Here is a 16,191-nt window from a genome sequence, read left to right as displayed (position 1 = left end):
CACATGACGTCAAGACAAAAGTATATACACACACACACACACACACACACACACACAGGGTGTACAATGTGTGCATATATATATTTTTTTTACCAGTGTATATTGTGAAGCAATGCAAACATTGTCAAGAAAAACTGATAAACAGATGTTTTGGAACAGAAACACCCTGAGTCGTCGTATTCTACTCAAGTTGCACAGATTCTTCTCGATTATTCTCATCCAAAGAAACACAGCAAACCAGAAACTAGAACTAATGAAGCTAATCTAAACAAAATGCGATAAAAAAACGTACAAACCAAAAATAGTTATGAGTGAGACGGAGAGTATCATACAAAAGAAATAGTATTCATTTTTTTTTTTGTACATAAAGGACCTGATCAACTTTTTGCACTTCCTTTTACCAGCTAGTATCCTGCTATTAAGAGCAATACTTATTTTATATTATTTACATTATTTACACAATTTACATTTGATGGATATTTGTCCTCATCTTGTTTGTTGTTAACACGTTTCACCTGATATACCCTCCAGCCTTCATCAGGTGTCTTGGGGAAATTTCAAACCTGGGTTCTCATTCCTAAGGTATTTTTCGATGTTGTTGTTGTTGTTGTTATTATTATTATTATTATTATTATTATTAATATTCAGGTCACTGCCTGGAATCGAACTCGGAATCTTGGGGTAAGTAGCCTCTGCTCTTAACCACTGCACCACATGCCTGTGGGCAATTTTGGAGTGAATTTTAGGGCTTATAAATCTAATTTTCTCCTATCCTTCCTTAATACCGGTTCCCATATGCTACTCATATCTGAACTCGATCTGCTTAGGAGGTTATTGTGTCCTAGCATATGTTCTGCTTCTTTTAGTTTTCGTATTTTCCAGTGGTGTTCTCTGTCAATGATTTTAACTTCATCCCACAGGGGGAGGTGGTCTCCATTTTTTGGGGGGTTAGTTGTTGCTTAACAGATCGTTATTGAGCTTGATCATTTCTTCGTGGTGTGTATCACAATTGCTACTTGTATTCTTTACATATCCATCGAATCTAAATAGTGTAAATAATGTACATAATTCCTCATCTCTTAAATATAGAACTGTAATACTTATTTTATTGACCCCCACCCCTAAGGAGAGGATATGCAGGATGAAAAGCAAAGCCAACTTTGGTGGGGTTTCAATATATAAAAAAGGGACAAAGCAACTGAAACACTACAAGGCATAATAATCTGTAATAGTTTTCTGTTACAGTCTACAAAACACTTGAACAACAGGACAAAATTGAAAGGCACAATCTATTATACAAATGACATATATTATTCATAAGACTGGTAAACTATGGAATGAAATTGAAGACATAATCTACTGGAGACATAATATTTATTCATAAAATAATTGATAAAGTAAGGAAGGTAATTGAAGACATAATCTAGTGTACATACAATATTTATATAATTTTATTTAAGAGACAAATGTCAGGGAAATGAATATTTTAAATTAATTGTGATGTCTTTTTCCTTTTTTTAAAAATCTTTTTACTTGTTTCAATATTTGTACTACAGTTATGCTGCAGTACTGCCTTGAAATGTCTAGTTGGGACAAATCGACCACAGAGCCTATATTTTTCAGCTTTGTACTTATTCTATCAGTCACTTTTGTTGAACCACTAAGTTACAGGGACATAAATTAATGCTGATTGTCAAGTGGTATGTTGGGGACAAACACAAGGACACACATATACAACAGGCTTCTTTCAGTTTCCATCTACCAAATCCACTCACAAGGCTTTGGTCAGCCTGAAGATACAGTAGCAGACACTTGCCCAAGGTTCCACGGCGTGGGACTGAACCCAGAACTATGTGTTTGGCAAACTTCTTATAACGCAGCCATGTCTAGCTTCTTTTTCTTTTTTTTTTAGAATCAACACTGAGATATATATTGTACTTGAATCTAAGGGCCAAAGGTTCAAGTCCAGCCCTATGTACATTTCTCTGATATGAAACTAAGGTTGTAGTAAAGTGTTTTAAGATTTAGTTTAAGCTTTGCCAAAATAATAATATAATGTCTTCAATTTTCTTCCATACTTAAGCTGATTCAAAGCATTTGCTTTATACATATTCTTTCAACAACCTTTAATATTGATAACAGAGTCACAATGGGAAAGTGGAGAGAAATGAAACAATATTTTCTCTGCAGCATGTTCACATCCTGCCATAAAAAATATAGATAACAATACTATAGCAAAATATAATAGATAACAATGGAATAAAGAAGTGACAAGTGCATAACAAAGAATATGGTTTTCAAAGATGCTCCCTCCTAAAACTACACATTCGGTACCACCTCTGTGGACTTGACACAGTTTCAAGAACCGAAAGGCTTCAGTAAAAAAAAAAAAAAAAAAGATTTGAAAAAGAAATCATGTATTTCACTGTTCTCTATAAACTTTGAACAATCATACAGTTTTTCCAAACAACCGCAGAATTTCCACCGGTAATGCTAGAACTAACAATTACTCAATAATTGCAGGAAGCAAACAAGAACAAATATGTCAAATAGTTCTTTTGAAAAATTAAATAACATTAGAAGAGGGTTTTTTTTTTTTTTTGTTTCTTTCACTAGTTTCATTCACTCAGCATTTTGGCCATGCTGGGGCACAACTTTCAAGGGTTTAACCCAGTACATAGTCAGGCACTCGTTTTATTATTCTTTATTTTAGCAAATGGCTGAGTTTACATCAAGTTACAAGTTTTTAAGGAGTTATCTCCACTTCAGGAGCAAATACCACAAGGAACTCACACCAACTGACACAAGCGCACACAAATAATAGTATATATACACACACACACACACACACACATACACTCACACAGAGCATAGGAATGCATGCATGACTGTGTGGTCAAGAAGTTAATTCTTCAACTGCATGGGTTCAGGTTCAATCCCACAGCGCAGCACCTTGGGCAAGTGTTTTATATCAAAATCCACTGCTTCGGTTGAATTTGGTAGATGGAATCTGTAAGGAGCTTGTCCTATGCATGTGAATGTGTTCGTATGTATGTATGTATGAACATGTCTATCCTCATCAATGTTTGAACAAAACGGTACTATGGTTTCCATTCCTTATTAATATTACATCCAGTCGGTCTGCACTTTCTAAAACCTGTGGAACAGAAAATCACCAACTTTGAGAGAATCAGGTGAGGGCTGGTAACAGGAAGAACATCCATTGTCTTCCACACAATTTCCATCTACCAAATTCCTCTTATATCGTGTTGGTCAACATGAGCCAATGATAGAAGAATCTATCCCAAAGGCACCATTTGGTGCTATGGAACCTAGAACATGATTAAAATGTAAACTTTACAGCACATTTATAATTGTGCTCAATTATGATTAAAACCATTACAAATTAAAAATACTAACACTGAAAGTATATTGATGTTTGTAGTGAAGAATACAGAGTTTTGTGCCATCTTGACCCTTTAGTATTGAAGTTGACCAGATCCAGCCCAAATATTTTAACTGCTTTATGCTCAAACAGACCAGATACATCCTCTCACACCTATCCTACACTAACAATGTCATTCTAAAAATAAACAATTGTGTCACTGAAATCTTGAAGCTATGTGATAATGCGTGATTAATTCAAAGCAATGTGAATGAATAAGCAATACATTTCACAGAGGACTCTGAACGTTGTAGGGTTAGATACAAATGGGAAGTAAAAATAGATAAAACTGCACTGTTGTGGTGCTGTTATAATAACAAGAAATATAAATAACAGAAGAGGGAAAAAAAATATTTAGAGCGACAGCAGTGAAATTAATTTGGAAGGGATAATTATTGTATAGATTATTTGTAAAATCCTCTAAGACATTGGAAGATGGCCTGCAAAATGGACTTAGCCAGTAATGATTGCTTGTAAAGAAGTAACCAGAAATAAAGTAAACAGGTCAGGTGACTTCTTTTCTAAGTCATGTTGACATAGACGAATTGTTAAATTGAGAACTGAAGAATGTTTGTTGATATGACGATGAGATTAAAGATGAGTGGGGAGTAAAGAAAACTAATATTAATTAATATGTATGTGCATGTGTGGCAGTCTCTTATAGAAGGAAAGGGTGTGTGTGTGTGTGTGTGTGTGTGTGTGTGTGTGGTTTCATCTTCCATGGATAGATAACAGAAAATCATTAATGATCCAAGGATTAAAGAAAACCATTCACACAAGGAAAGGCTGAATACATTTGAATGTAAAATAGAACATTTATTAATTGCAGAGTATCCAACAATTGTATGAAAGTTTTAAAGCTGGTAAGCCAGAGCTTAACAATCTCTTTTGAGAGATTGGTAAGCCAGAGCTTAACAATCTCTTTTGAGAGATTTAGGAAATATTACTATGCCCTGACAATCCACAGATACTCTGTATTATATATATAGATCTATATATAGAGAGAGAGATCTATATATGTGTGTATGTATGTGTGTGTATATATATAGATATATATAAATGCATGCTCTATAATGCCAAAAAACTATTAAACTTAAGGAAATAATAACAGATCAGTTAAATGTTTTGTGTGTGTGATTCTTAATTGTTAAAAAATAGTTGGCAAACATTTTAATCAAAAAATATATATATTATCAGGAAAAAATCAAATGAATTAGCAATCGTATATAATTTGCCATTCCAAAATGGTATTTTGATGCTGCAAAGGTTTCACACACACACACACACATATATATATATATATATATATATATATATATATATATATATATATAACAAAAGTTAATAATAAGAAGGTAAAAAAAAAAACATTACATATTCATTTAACAAATTTAAAAGACAATACAGTAATAAGGTGTGACCATTTATTTATTATTAAATATTTGTATAATGTGTGATCAACTACCTGCACTGGTAGAAATGGAAGACTGGAATTGAGTTTCAGAATATTTTGTAATCATATCTTGGGAATAACTGAGAAAATAAAATTATTTTACGAGCTAAATCAGATACAAATCTTCTTCTGAGGCTGTGAAGGACACATACACACACAATTATACACAGGTACACATATGTTCTGTATTGCAGTCACTCAATAGATGTACAAACAATTAGGTTCAACTAAACAGAAATTTTAATTGCCACAATAGTACAATAAATTTCTTAATACTTCCATAGGGAGAAAACTATTTGTTAATCTGTAAATACAGTTTCAGTCAAAATAATTTTGATTTTAAAATTAGTTTGTACAAGAAGCTGTAAAAAGTGAACAAAATTTTATTTAAGCTCAACAAAAAAATGCTGATTTTTTTTTTTTTTTTAAGGTGACAAAACATTTACAGAACAGTGTTGATTGAAGCAACATTTTGTTTTAAACATTTTCAGTGATTATTATTATTATTATTATTATTTCTTGTTTCTTCTTACCACTATAACATGGCTAGATAGTTTAGCATGAATTGTGGGGGTAGGTGTTTTATTTGATTCACCTTCCATTTACTCAAATGCAGTTGTTCTCTGCTACATTATTGCCCTATATGAATTACAGCAGAGACCTCCCATATAAAACAGAGTTTTGATAAGGATACCGGTGTCTGTGGAATACTCAACCACTTACACATTAATGAGTGGGATTAAAACAACTGAATGTTCCTTATCAAAACCAAGAGAAGACAGATCCATTAAATTGTTCATTGGATACTCAGTAAGCTCTCTCTCTCTCTCTCTCTCTATATATATATATATATATCATCATCATCATCATCATCATCGTTTAACGTCCGCTTTCCATGCTAGCATGGGTTGGACGATTTGACTGAGGACTGGTGAAACCGGATGGCAACACCAGGCTCCAATCTAATTTGGCAGAGTTTCTACAGCTGGATGCCCTTCCTAACGCCAGCTGTAGAAACTCTGCCAAATTAGATTGGAGCCTGGTGTTGCCATCCGGTTTCACCATATATATATATATATATATATATATATATATAGTGAAGTATATTTGCCATTTAAATGTGGCTGACCCCTATACTTTTATTTATTTCAGTCATTTGACTGCAGCCATGCTGGAGCCATGCTGGAGCACTGCCTTTAGTCGAACAAATCGACTCCAGGACTTATTCTTTGTAAGCCTGGTACTTATTCTATCGCTCTCTTTTATATATATATTATAAGTAATGCTTAGGGTATAGATGCATTCATTAAGATGGCACACTTTCTACTATTTCGATGCCTCAAGTCTCAAACCATACAAGGAACTAAATAGCAGTAATATACTGGGGTCCAGTTGGATCTCTTTATTCCATTTCCGCCTTCTCAGAAGCCATTTCTATGATTCTCAGTTGAAATGGTTTGACATAGAGCTAATGTTTAAAAGAAAAGACATACTAGATACACCATCAACTACTACTCTCCTGAAATGAATAAAACCCCCAATGATGTTGAAATCAAAGAGATCGTTATGTACACATTTCATTCATTCCTAATTAATCTATTCAGCACCTCAGCTTCTCTCCCCATCACCTTATTTCTGCTTCTGTTCATGGTTGAAATAAAGGTGGGAGGAGGAGATGTGCGAGTTTGCCATAATAAAAGTGTCCACTGCAGGCATTACTCAGAGAAATTATGAGGAAAAAATAAAATAATTTAACAGGCCCTTAATAGGATATTTGGCCCTTAATAGGATATTTGGCCCTTAATAGGATGGGATATTGGTTAATGCTTTGCCCTTGATATTTCTCATCAAGTAATTTATACCTCATGATGATGAAGATGTGATTGTTTATGATAACTCAGTACACCTGTACCAGATGGTTGTAGACCATTTCTACGGTTGACTGCCTGATTCTTACTACTACGAATTACTCAGCTGTGTAGTTAGCGAACCGTTTGTGCCCTAACTACCAGGGCACACTCATCTATGAAACAGGGGACTGTTGGATACATCTGTAGATCACTCATAATGTGAAGTAGCAGTTTGTTTGACTCTGTCTGCTGTGGTAGACCTAATTGTGAAATAGGAGACTGCCTGATCCCCTTACTTCCATTTGTGAAATAGGGTTATCTGACCCTTATTGAAGAACGTCCAGACAAATAAGTTTATGATGTGACTTGATCAGTGACACGACACCATGGCTGGGGTAATTGTAGCAATGAAATTAATAGTCCACTATTATAACCTCATAACCATTGTGTTTCAGTGTTGGCCTTATTAATTTACAGTTGTTAATTATCTGAATTTAACAATTTTTCTGTCAGCCTTCCTTTCTTTTTTTTTTTTTTTTTTTTTGTTTGGTTCTGTGAGAAACATTAGAAAGAACATGGAGGAATTTAAGCAAGGATGGTTCCAGAGTCTGTTTTAACAAGTTCTCCTTTCTGTCACAGAGAACGGTGTATGAGGTGTTAAAGACCAACAATCTTAATTAGTTTGTAGTTACATGTACTTAGTTGAACATCATTAAGTTTAATAATTAGTAGGAGGAAGAGAGGAGGGGGAAAGACAAAAGCAGCAAAAAAAAAAATATTCTGTTAATTTTGTTAATGAGTTGTTTAAGATTGTGAAACACTGGGTGAAGTGGAAGTGGTAACTGGGATAACAAACAGGGTCGAGTTAGTGAAGTTAGTGTACTTGAAACACAGAAAGTACCCAGACTGATGCAGTTATATAGAGCAAGTATGTATGTATGTACATGTGGTGTTTTATGTGAGAGAGAGAGAGAGAGAGAGAGAGAGAGAGAAACAGAGAGAGCAAGCATAAGAAAGGAAGAAACAGATAGCAAGCAGGAGGACAAGGGAAAATTTTAAAAAATTAAAAAACAGCATTTAGATAAAAGATTTATCATTATATATTTTTTCCACTTTTATCTTTTTTTTTTTGTTTTGTTTTGTTTTTTTAACAAACCAAACATTAACAAAAAAAAATTAAAACAAAAACAAAAAAATAATAGTAATAATGTTCCGTCAGCAAAAACACGTCAGTATTTCAAAGTTTTCAAATGCTTCTGTTTTTTTTTTCCCCCTCTTCCTCCCCCGAGTGAAAAACATTGTAGAAGGGGGGGGGGGGTTAGTTAGCAGCAGATTTGAGGGTTTTTTTTTACCGATCATGGCAATAACAGAGTTCATGGTTACACCGAGAGTGAGGGATATATGTAGTATTGTTTACTCTACCTTTGGAATTACGAGGGTACTCGCATTCCTCACACTTCTCCAAAGCCGGGTGGTTGAGAAATGTGCAGGCAGCACAGTTCCAGTGTTCTCCTTCGAAGTCGTTCATGGGTGGTGGTGGAGGTGTTTCAGGGTGGCGTGGTGGTAGAGGAGGGGGAGTCACTGCAACAGAAAATAGACAATATATATATATATATATATATATATATATATATATATATGTGTGTGTGGGTGTGACAATACACACAAACACATGCACATATTTAGATATACACACACACGCACACACAGATATGTGCGCATGTATACATACGTATATATAGATATATATATATACACATACATGTGTACATCTCCTATACATTTATACATACATTAACCAAATATACACACACATAGATGTGCACATCTGTACATACATAAATATACACATTCGTATATTTATTCATGCACATCTGCAATGGACAAGGAATAGTGTATGCATGCAGAATATATGAATATATATATATATACACACACACCTTCCCATATATCCCCATATATACATATACGTACAGGCTGTGACCACAGAATGGTAAGAATGATAAGAAATTGTAAATCAATATGCAAAGGCAAAATAGGACACAAGTGACCTCCCGACTATGTAATCACATAGCCTGCTCAACATAGTAGCTGCCAATTCCCTTGTAAACACTTTTGTGGCTAAATCTTATGAAATAATCTTTAATCTTAATGACTTGTAGTGATACGGTATTTCGTTATGCAACCAGGAACTGCAACTGACAGACAACATTAGCAATGGAAACACAGCTCCTAGGTCTAATTAGAAGATTCGCTCCAGTGAGTCACTTCAAATCAAGCCACAAATTCTCCACATAGAGAAGTTACAGCTCTGATACGACAGGTATGTGAATTAGAATATTTAAGTGTTCAGCCTTCAGATTAGCCAATCAAATGTAATGCCTATACAGTCACATTGTTTTGAATTGATTGTGCATTATCTTGTAGCCTCAAGATTTTGATGATAAGTTTATTTTTAAAATGACATTGTAGGGTAGGTGCGAGAGGTAGAATCTGGTTGGGTTGAAAATAAAACCCAGTGGAATATTTTGGCCAGAAACGGCCAGTTTAAATGATGAAAGATTAAAGAAGAAATCACAAGATAGAATTTACGAACAAGGACAACAGACTGGAGAGATAGTGGTTAACCATAGACAAGATGATTAGATTAATATCTCTAACTTTGATCTAATCAGAACATGTACTGGTGATTGCTTCAAATAGTACTCTTTGGAGGCTCTACTTCAACAACCCTCATACAAAGAGTGGGCTATGAAGATGGTTGGCTGGAAGAAAAGGCAAAGGGAAAGACTAACAGAGATATGTATTTCTGGTGGGTGGGCACGAAGGGATTAAAAAAAAAGATTTTGTAACAAAGATCCTCTGCTTATAAATTTTAGAATGGGGAGAAGAAGCCATCCAAACAAGAGACTGAAACAAAATAGTGAAAAAAAGTATGAAACATAATCCTAAGTTAAACCACTTACATTCTCGAGCAAATAAAGATCCGCTCTGACCAGTGTTCATATTCTTATAGAAGTTCTGTTGTTCTAAAGGATCAAGTACTCCAATGGGTGCTGTTAAAAGAAACAGAGTGTGAGTGTTAATCACATCAGGAGTATTTCGAAAGTTACATAGATATGCACAAGCAACTATAACAGGTAATAACTATACCAAAACTGTAACTAAACAATCACTGAATTGTTAATTAGATAAGTTGTTTACTATAATCAATGTAATTGCCAAGTTTATATTTGAGAACGATATATTTGCCACCTGGGAGCATCTTAACAGAAGAAACAAGTACAGAACCCAAAATGTATATGAACATCACAATTCCATGACATTAAAGAACAGATAAAGAAATAAACATGCACACACACAACCACATCATCATAACCATCATTATCCTAATGTCCTCTTTTCCATACTTTTGCATGGCTCAAATGGAGTTTATTGAGGTAGATTTTCTATGGTCAGACGTACATGTATGCATGCATGTATGTATATATATATATATATATATATAGTTATAGTTGGACCTGCAGAAGATTTGTCCTTTGACTTTGAAATATTAGAAATAGGAAACTGAACGAAAAGTAATGGAAATTCCTGGCAGCAGGCAAAACAGGCAACATGAAATAAAAACAAAGGTAAACGAACACACACACACACACATATGTGTGTACAACAGGCTTCTTTCAGTTTCCATCTACCAAATCTATTCACAAGGCTTTCGTTGGTCTGAGGCTACAGTAGAAGATGCTCAAGGTGCCATACAGTGGGCCTGAACCCAAGACCACATGCTTGGGGAAGCAAGCTTTTTAACCACACAGCCATGTCTGTACTTGGGGAAAAAGGAAAAGAAAAGAACAGCAGCACATCCTTATGTGCCTTAGAACATCTCAAGAAATTGTCATAACATCTCAAGAAATGCATAGGATTAGAAACGAACTTCTTCAGGAAGCTGAACTACAGAAATATTTATGTATGTAATGCCTGACGACAGAATTCAGACGACAAGTTTTATTATACAACACTTCTCTGTAAACAATATTTCCAGTTAATCCTATGTTATTATTATACCACAGGACTATCAACACACACACACACACTTTGCTATAACCAGTTAGAAACAGGATGTATAACCTGACGTACACACAGCTTTCACTGTTATTTTGAAATATTTGTGGTATATTTCAAGGTTGTTCTGGCAGTCAGTTGTCCACAAAAGAAGCAGTATATAATAGATTGGTTTTGATGCTTCTCAATAAATATGACAAAAATAAAGCCTGGTAGGATATATATTTGTCTTCAGAAATGATAGAGATTTACGACATTTCCCTACTCCTTTGGCGATATACTATGCTTGTGTAGACCTGTCAAGCCAAGTGAGATCATGGTCATGGCTGATGCCGGTGTCACGTCAATGGTACCTGTGCCATGGCAGGTTAAAAGCATCCACTACACTCTTGGAGTGGTTGGCATTAGGAGGGGCATCCAGACGTAGAAACCTTGCCAAATTAGATTGGAACCTGGTGCAGCTCCCTGGCTTACCAGTTTTCAGTCAAACCATCCAACCCATGCCAGCAGGGAAAGCAGACGTTAAACGATGATGATGTGTCTCTTTTACACACAAACACATATATATACACACACACACACACACACACACACACACACACACACACACACACACATATATATATATATATATATATATATACACACACACATACATATACATACATACATACATACACACATACATATACATACATATATATATATATATAAACATAATTTAGGGATCAGCAAATATTTGCTTCACCACATACCGTAAGTTCTCCACCGATAATGGTACTTACATACTGAAGGGCTTGGTAAAAATTATTAATTGTTGATTTATTAATAAATTAATAAATTGATAATCCTTTACCCTTTTAATTTGTAATAATTATATATATATATATATATATATATATATATATATATATATATACACACACACATACATATACAGAGAGAGTTTCATTTTTATGAGCTCGCTAAATTGCAATTTGGGGTTTGACAAAATTTTTTAATTTAAAGAAGAAAAAAAACAACAATAACAACACAATATTTCAGTATTATATATTAACCAATGTGAGTGATTGTACACTCAGAGATGACTAAATGCCAGCTCTGTGAGTTCAACCAGTAAGGGAAGAATAGATAAACACACACACACACACACACACACACACACACACACACACACACACACCACTATCACTCACACATAATTATATTTATAAAAACTTAAAGAAATGACCTACTTTGTCCATTGTTGTGAGCGTCGAGTTCCTTCAGCATACCTTCTATTTCAGCTTGTATTTTATAAAAGTCAGCAGGCTGGTAAATACAAAAGCGGTGAGAAACCAGATTAAATTTACACATATTTGCATGTTTGTATCAAAGATTCTCAAAGCTGACTTCAGACAAACTAAGGTTTCTCAGAAACCTGGTTTGGAAAAGTTCTTTCACATTTTGCTATAAGATATTTATTTCACTATCGCAAGAAATGTCAGCTAACCAGCTATGAAATATATGAAGTTGAGTCATTTGTATGTTGCTGTTGTTTAGAGTCAAGCCCTTACTATCTCGTCATTTATTCAACTTAAAATGGCTATGATTATTTTATAATCCAATGTATCATTCCTTTTATTTTAAAGGCAATATAGTGAGGTCCGAGGACGATTTAGTTGCTACTTCTAGCAAATCAAAACAACCACATGGAGGCTCCTTTGAACAAGTCTTAATCGTTCAGTGAGGCACTCTCTAATAGGCAGAGTTAGCTCCCTTCCAGAAACGCAACTCGACACCCACTCACCCTCACCACCCACACTAAATCAAGAAAGCGTCTATTATTAGTCATGGGAGAACTGTAGGCCATGGGACTTTCTGAGTGGCACATCTAATTTCACAAGGAAAATAGCATTTATTAAAATTCTTCTGTAGTGCAGTCTGCCTGATAATGAATCATGTTTCATGCAGCCTCTTTCTCAAATAGGTTGCCCATGCTTAATCTATAGAGAGGTTTCACTACATAGTCAATCAACCTGCTAGAAATGGCAACCAAACCTCGCTCACATCTTTAAAAAATGTGAAGGCTGCTATAACTGAATGGCTAGCAGTCACCCAGTTATGACCATGTGGTGACTTGCTATAACCATGTGATCAGTGGTCAGCAAATTAGAACCATGTGGTCAGCAGTCAACCAACCAGGACCATGTGATCAGTAGTCCAGCATCTATGAACACATGGTCAATAATAATCCAACTATGATTATGAGGTCAACAGCCCTTTACTGTGACCAAATGGATGCCCTTCCTAACGCCAACCACTCCGAGAGTGTCGTGGGTGTTCTACGTGCCACCGGCACGAGGGCCAGTCAGGCGGTACTGGCGACGGCCACGCTCGAAATGGTGTATTTTACGTGCCACCTGCACAGGAGCCAGTCCATCGATTGTCAGGCAGTGGTGGGAGACAAGCACAGACACAAAAACACGAAGAGCTTTTTTCCAGTTTGTCCACAAAAGCCACTCTCAAGACTTAGATCAGCCCAAGACTGTTGCTCAAGGTACCATGCAGTGGGACTGAACCCAGTTCCGTGTGGTTGGGAAGCAAACTTCTTACCACGCAGCCATGCCCGCTCCTACAGAAAGGCACACCCGAAGAATTTAGAAAAACAACTTTGTCGCCATAAAGCCGGTGTTTGGAACATAATTTAACATGACATTTTGGTGGTAGTTTTTTTATTTTAGATCATTTTAAAACAGGAAGTGTATATCAAAGGACCAAGGATAGTCTGTCCCAGGCCGTCTGGCATCAAAGGGTCAGATGTAGTTGAGGGAGGGGAACGTAACATCTCTTGTGATACATGTTCAATAGTTCAGTAATTGAATCATAAATTATTATCACTATAGAACTGAATGGGGGGGGGGGGTAGTAGTAGCAGACAATGAACATAGAGAGCATAGTAGGAGAAGGAAATGGAAAAGAGAGAGGAAGAAGAAACGTGAGAGGGAAAGAGAGAGAGGAGAGAGAGACAGAGACAGAGAGAAATGAGGGAAGGTGAGAGATAAAAAGACGCAATGTTAAAGAGTACACCACCTGGAAAATATCTGAGTTTTGAGCTAAAAATAAAAAAGGTAGGATTAGATAATTAGACCAAACTGTTTGACTGTTTATCATTGTGAACAGTTATATAGATGTATCTAGTTACACCACTAAACATGAATCTGAACACTGGTTTAACCTCGAGCCAGCATGGAAACCTCAATGCGGTAAAAATAGCAGCCAAATCTCTTTTGTATCACAAACTACTGTCTTAAAAAAGAAAACAGAGCAAGAGGATGGTACCCATTGCGATTTCTAGAATAGGGCACCAGGCCAGAAATTTATGGAGGGAGTAGCTGTTGGTTAAATCAACCCTAGTACTTTGTTGGTACTTTATTTTATTGATCCTGGCCTCCACCCCTACTCACCTACCAGCACCACCATATGGTTGAAAGGTAAATTTGGGAGGATTTAGTCTCAAAATATGAAGGAACATAACCAAAAATCACAAGACATTTCATCTGATAATCTAATGCAACACTTTTCAAGGCAGGATCTCATGCCGTACCGGCAAGGCATGGCAATATTTTGGTGGGTTGTAGGACTTCAGAAGGGGACATGTAAATAAAGCTTGCAATAAAGTTTTAATTAAAACTCCTTTTAACTACACACACACACACACACAATGGGCTTTTTTCAGTTACTGTTTCCTGAATCCACTCGAGTTTTTGGCTGACCTGAGCCCATAATAGAAGATACTTGCCTAAAGTGTTACATAGTGAGAACTTCCTTCATTCATGTTGGGATGCATATCATCATCATCATCATCATCATCGTTTAACGTCCGCTTTCCATGCTAGCATGGGTTGGACGATTTGACTGAGGACTGGTGAAACCGGATGGCAACACCAGGCTCCAGTCTGATTTGGCAGAGTTTCTACAGCTGGATGCCCTTCCTAACGCCAACCACTCAGAGAGCATAGTATAAAGATAATTGCTCTAATGAGTCTGCCAATCCATGTCATTTATAATAAACAATAGCATATCAAGAAGGAACTTCCGCATTCATCACAGCAAGCTGAAGTGTATAGTATGATGCTCAACTAAGTGGAAGTCTGATGATGTAAGTGGGACACAGCTAGTGGTTCAAACCATCTATTAGGTTGTCCAGGAAGTTCTGAGCGTTTTTAAGCTAAATCTTTTAATGCTTCATTGAACATACCTGAAACCTAACACAGTTAAAACTTTGGTGTTGCTTGAAGTGGTAGTGCAGCTCTTCTTTGTTCCCGACTAAAAATGGATTTATCTTTCATTCCGGTTTCCCTTTGTTGACATTTGAAATGGGTAACCAAAAATTTCATATTTGCATTGTAATACTTTTCTTTTTAAAAAAGGAGAAAATGCTGCAAAGACTTGCAGAAACATTTGTGAAATTTATGGTGATGATGATGCTGTAGGTGAATCAACTGTTGGAAGGTGGTTTGCAAAATTTAAAACTGAAGAGTTTAGCTTGGAAGATGACAATTGCAGTGGAAGACCTTCAAAATTGGATGAGGATGTTTCGAAGGGAAAAAATTTAAGAAAACTCAAATATCATTTGGCTCATACATAAATCTGGTCCCGGGGGATGGGGGGTTTTAGACCTAAGGTTAAATAACAGCATAATATATTGCTGTAGATTGCCCTCTTTATTATATGAGAAGAAAACATGCTCAAAGTATTTTTAAAAAGGTACTACCTAAAAAGGAGCCAATTCAAAACACCATAAAGAGGGCACCAGACAGTTTAACGAAGCTCCAAAACTCCAAAGTTTCAGTAGCTTCTGTTAAATTCAATGGTTTTTAAAATCTAAAAGGTCCCAATAAATCAAAAGAGAGCTTGATAATTAAAAAAAAACTTTGGGGGATTAAAAAAAATTTTAAGAAATCATCTATTTGCTTGCTGTAAATATATTTCTTAATCTTTAACTCCAAGCTCTCGGCTTCTTTGAGTTAAAGGGGTTTTTGGGTCATGACCTATAATGGCCAGCCCATATATAAATCTGGCCCTGGGACAGACCTAGGGTTAAACAACAGTAACAATAATAAACAGAGTAACTTACAGTTGGTATGTTCTGTTCTTTCTTGTTTCTCTGAATCGCTTCAATTTCAGAAGATAATTCTTGAGTTGTCTTTATTAGATTATTGTAGTCTTCTGATAGTTTCTCATATCTCTGATGCTGGTGGTTTAATAAAGCTGCAAAAAAAAAAGTTTTTTTTTAAATTAAAAATGCCATAATTTTTCATTTCATTTTTCATTCTGCCATATTTTAACAACAATAGTATCAAACAATTTTCCTTCATCAACATAACCTTCAATAATAT

The 16,191-nt window shown here is 35.6% G+C and overlaps 1 protein-coding gene across 4 annotated transcripts in view; it reads right to left on the bottom strand.

The window, feature by feature from the left end:
• Positions 1-16,191, bottom strand: part of LOC149131444 (uncharacterized) — a 42,979-nt gene that overhangs the window by 5,704 nt on the left and 21,084 nt on the right. The window contains exons 4-7 of one of the 4 annotated variants that reach the window (XM_089339611.1): positions 15,930-16,063; positions 12,046-12,121; positions 9,715-9,804; positions 8,171-8,329 (exon numbers count right to left, since the gene is read on the bottom strand). In XM_089339611.1, the coding sequence (XP_089195737.1) occupies positions 8,171-8,329; positions 9,715-9,804; positions 12,046-12,121; positions 15,930-16,063 (459 nt within the window). Of the gene's footprint in view, positions 1-7,267; positions 8,330-9,714; positions 9,805-12,045; positions 12,122-15,929; positions 16,064-16,191 lie in introns of those variants that run through there. The other 3 variants (XM_089339610.1, XM_089339613.1, XM_089339612.1) reach the window with 3 other exon arrangements.

This window comes from Octopus bimaculoides, chromosome 22 (genome assembly GCF_046866305.1).
Source record: "Octopus bimaculoides isolate indiv1 chromosome 22, ASM4686630v1, whole genome shotgun sequence".
Classification (NCBI taxonomy): domain Eukaryota; kingdom Metazoa; phylum Mollusca; class Cephalopoda; order Octopoda; family Octopodidae; genus Octopus; species Octopus bimaculoides.
This window is presented reverse-complemented; position numbering and strand designations above follow the sequence as displayed.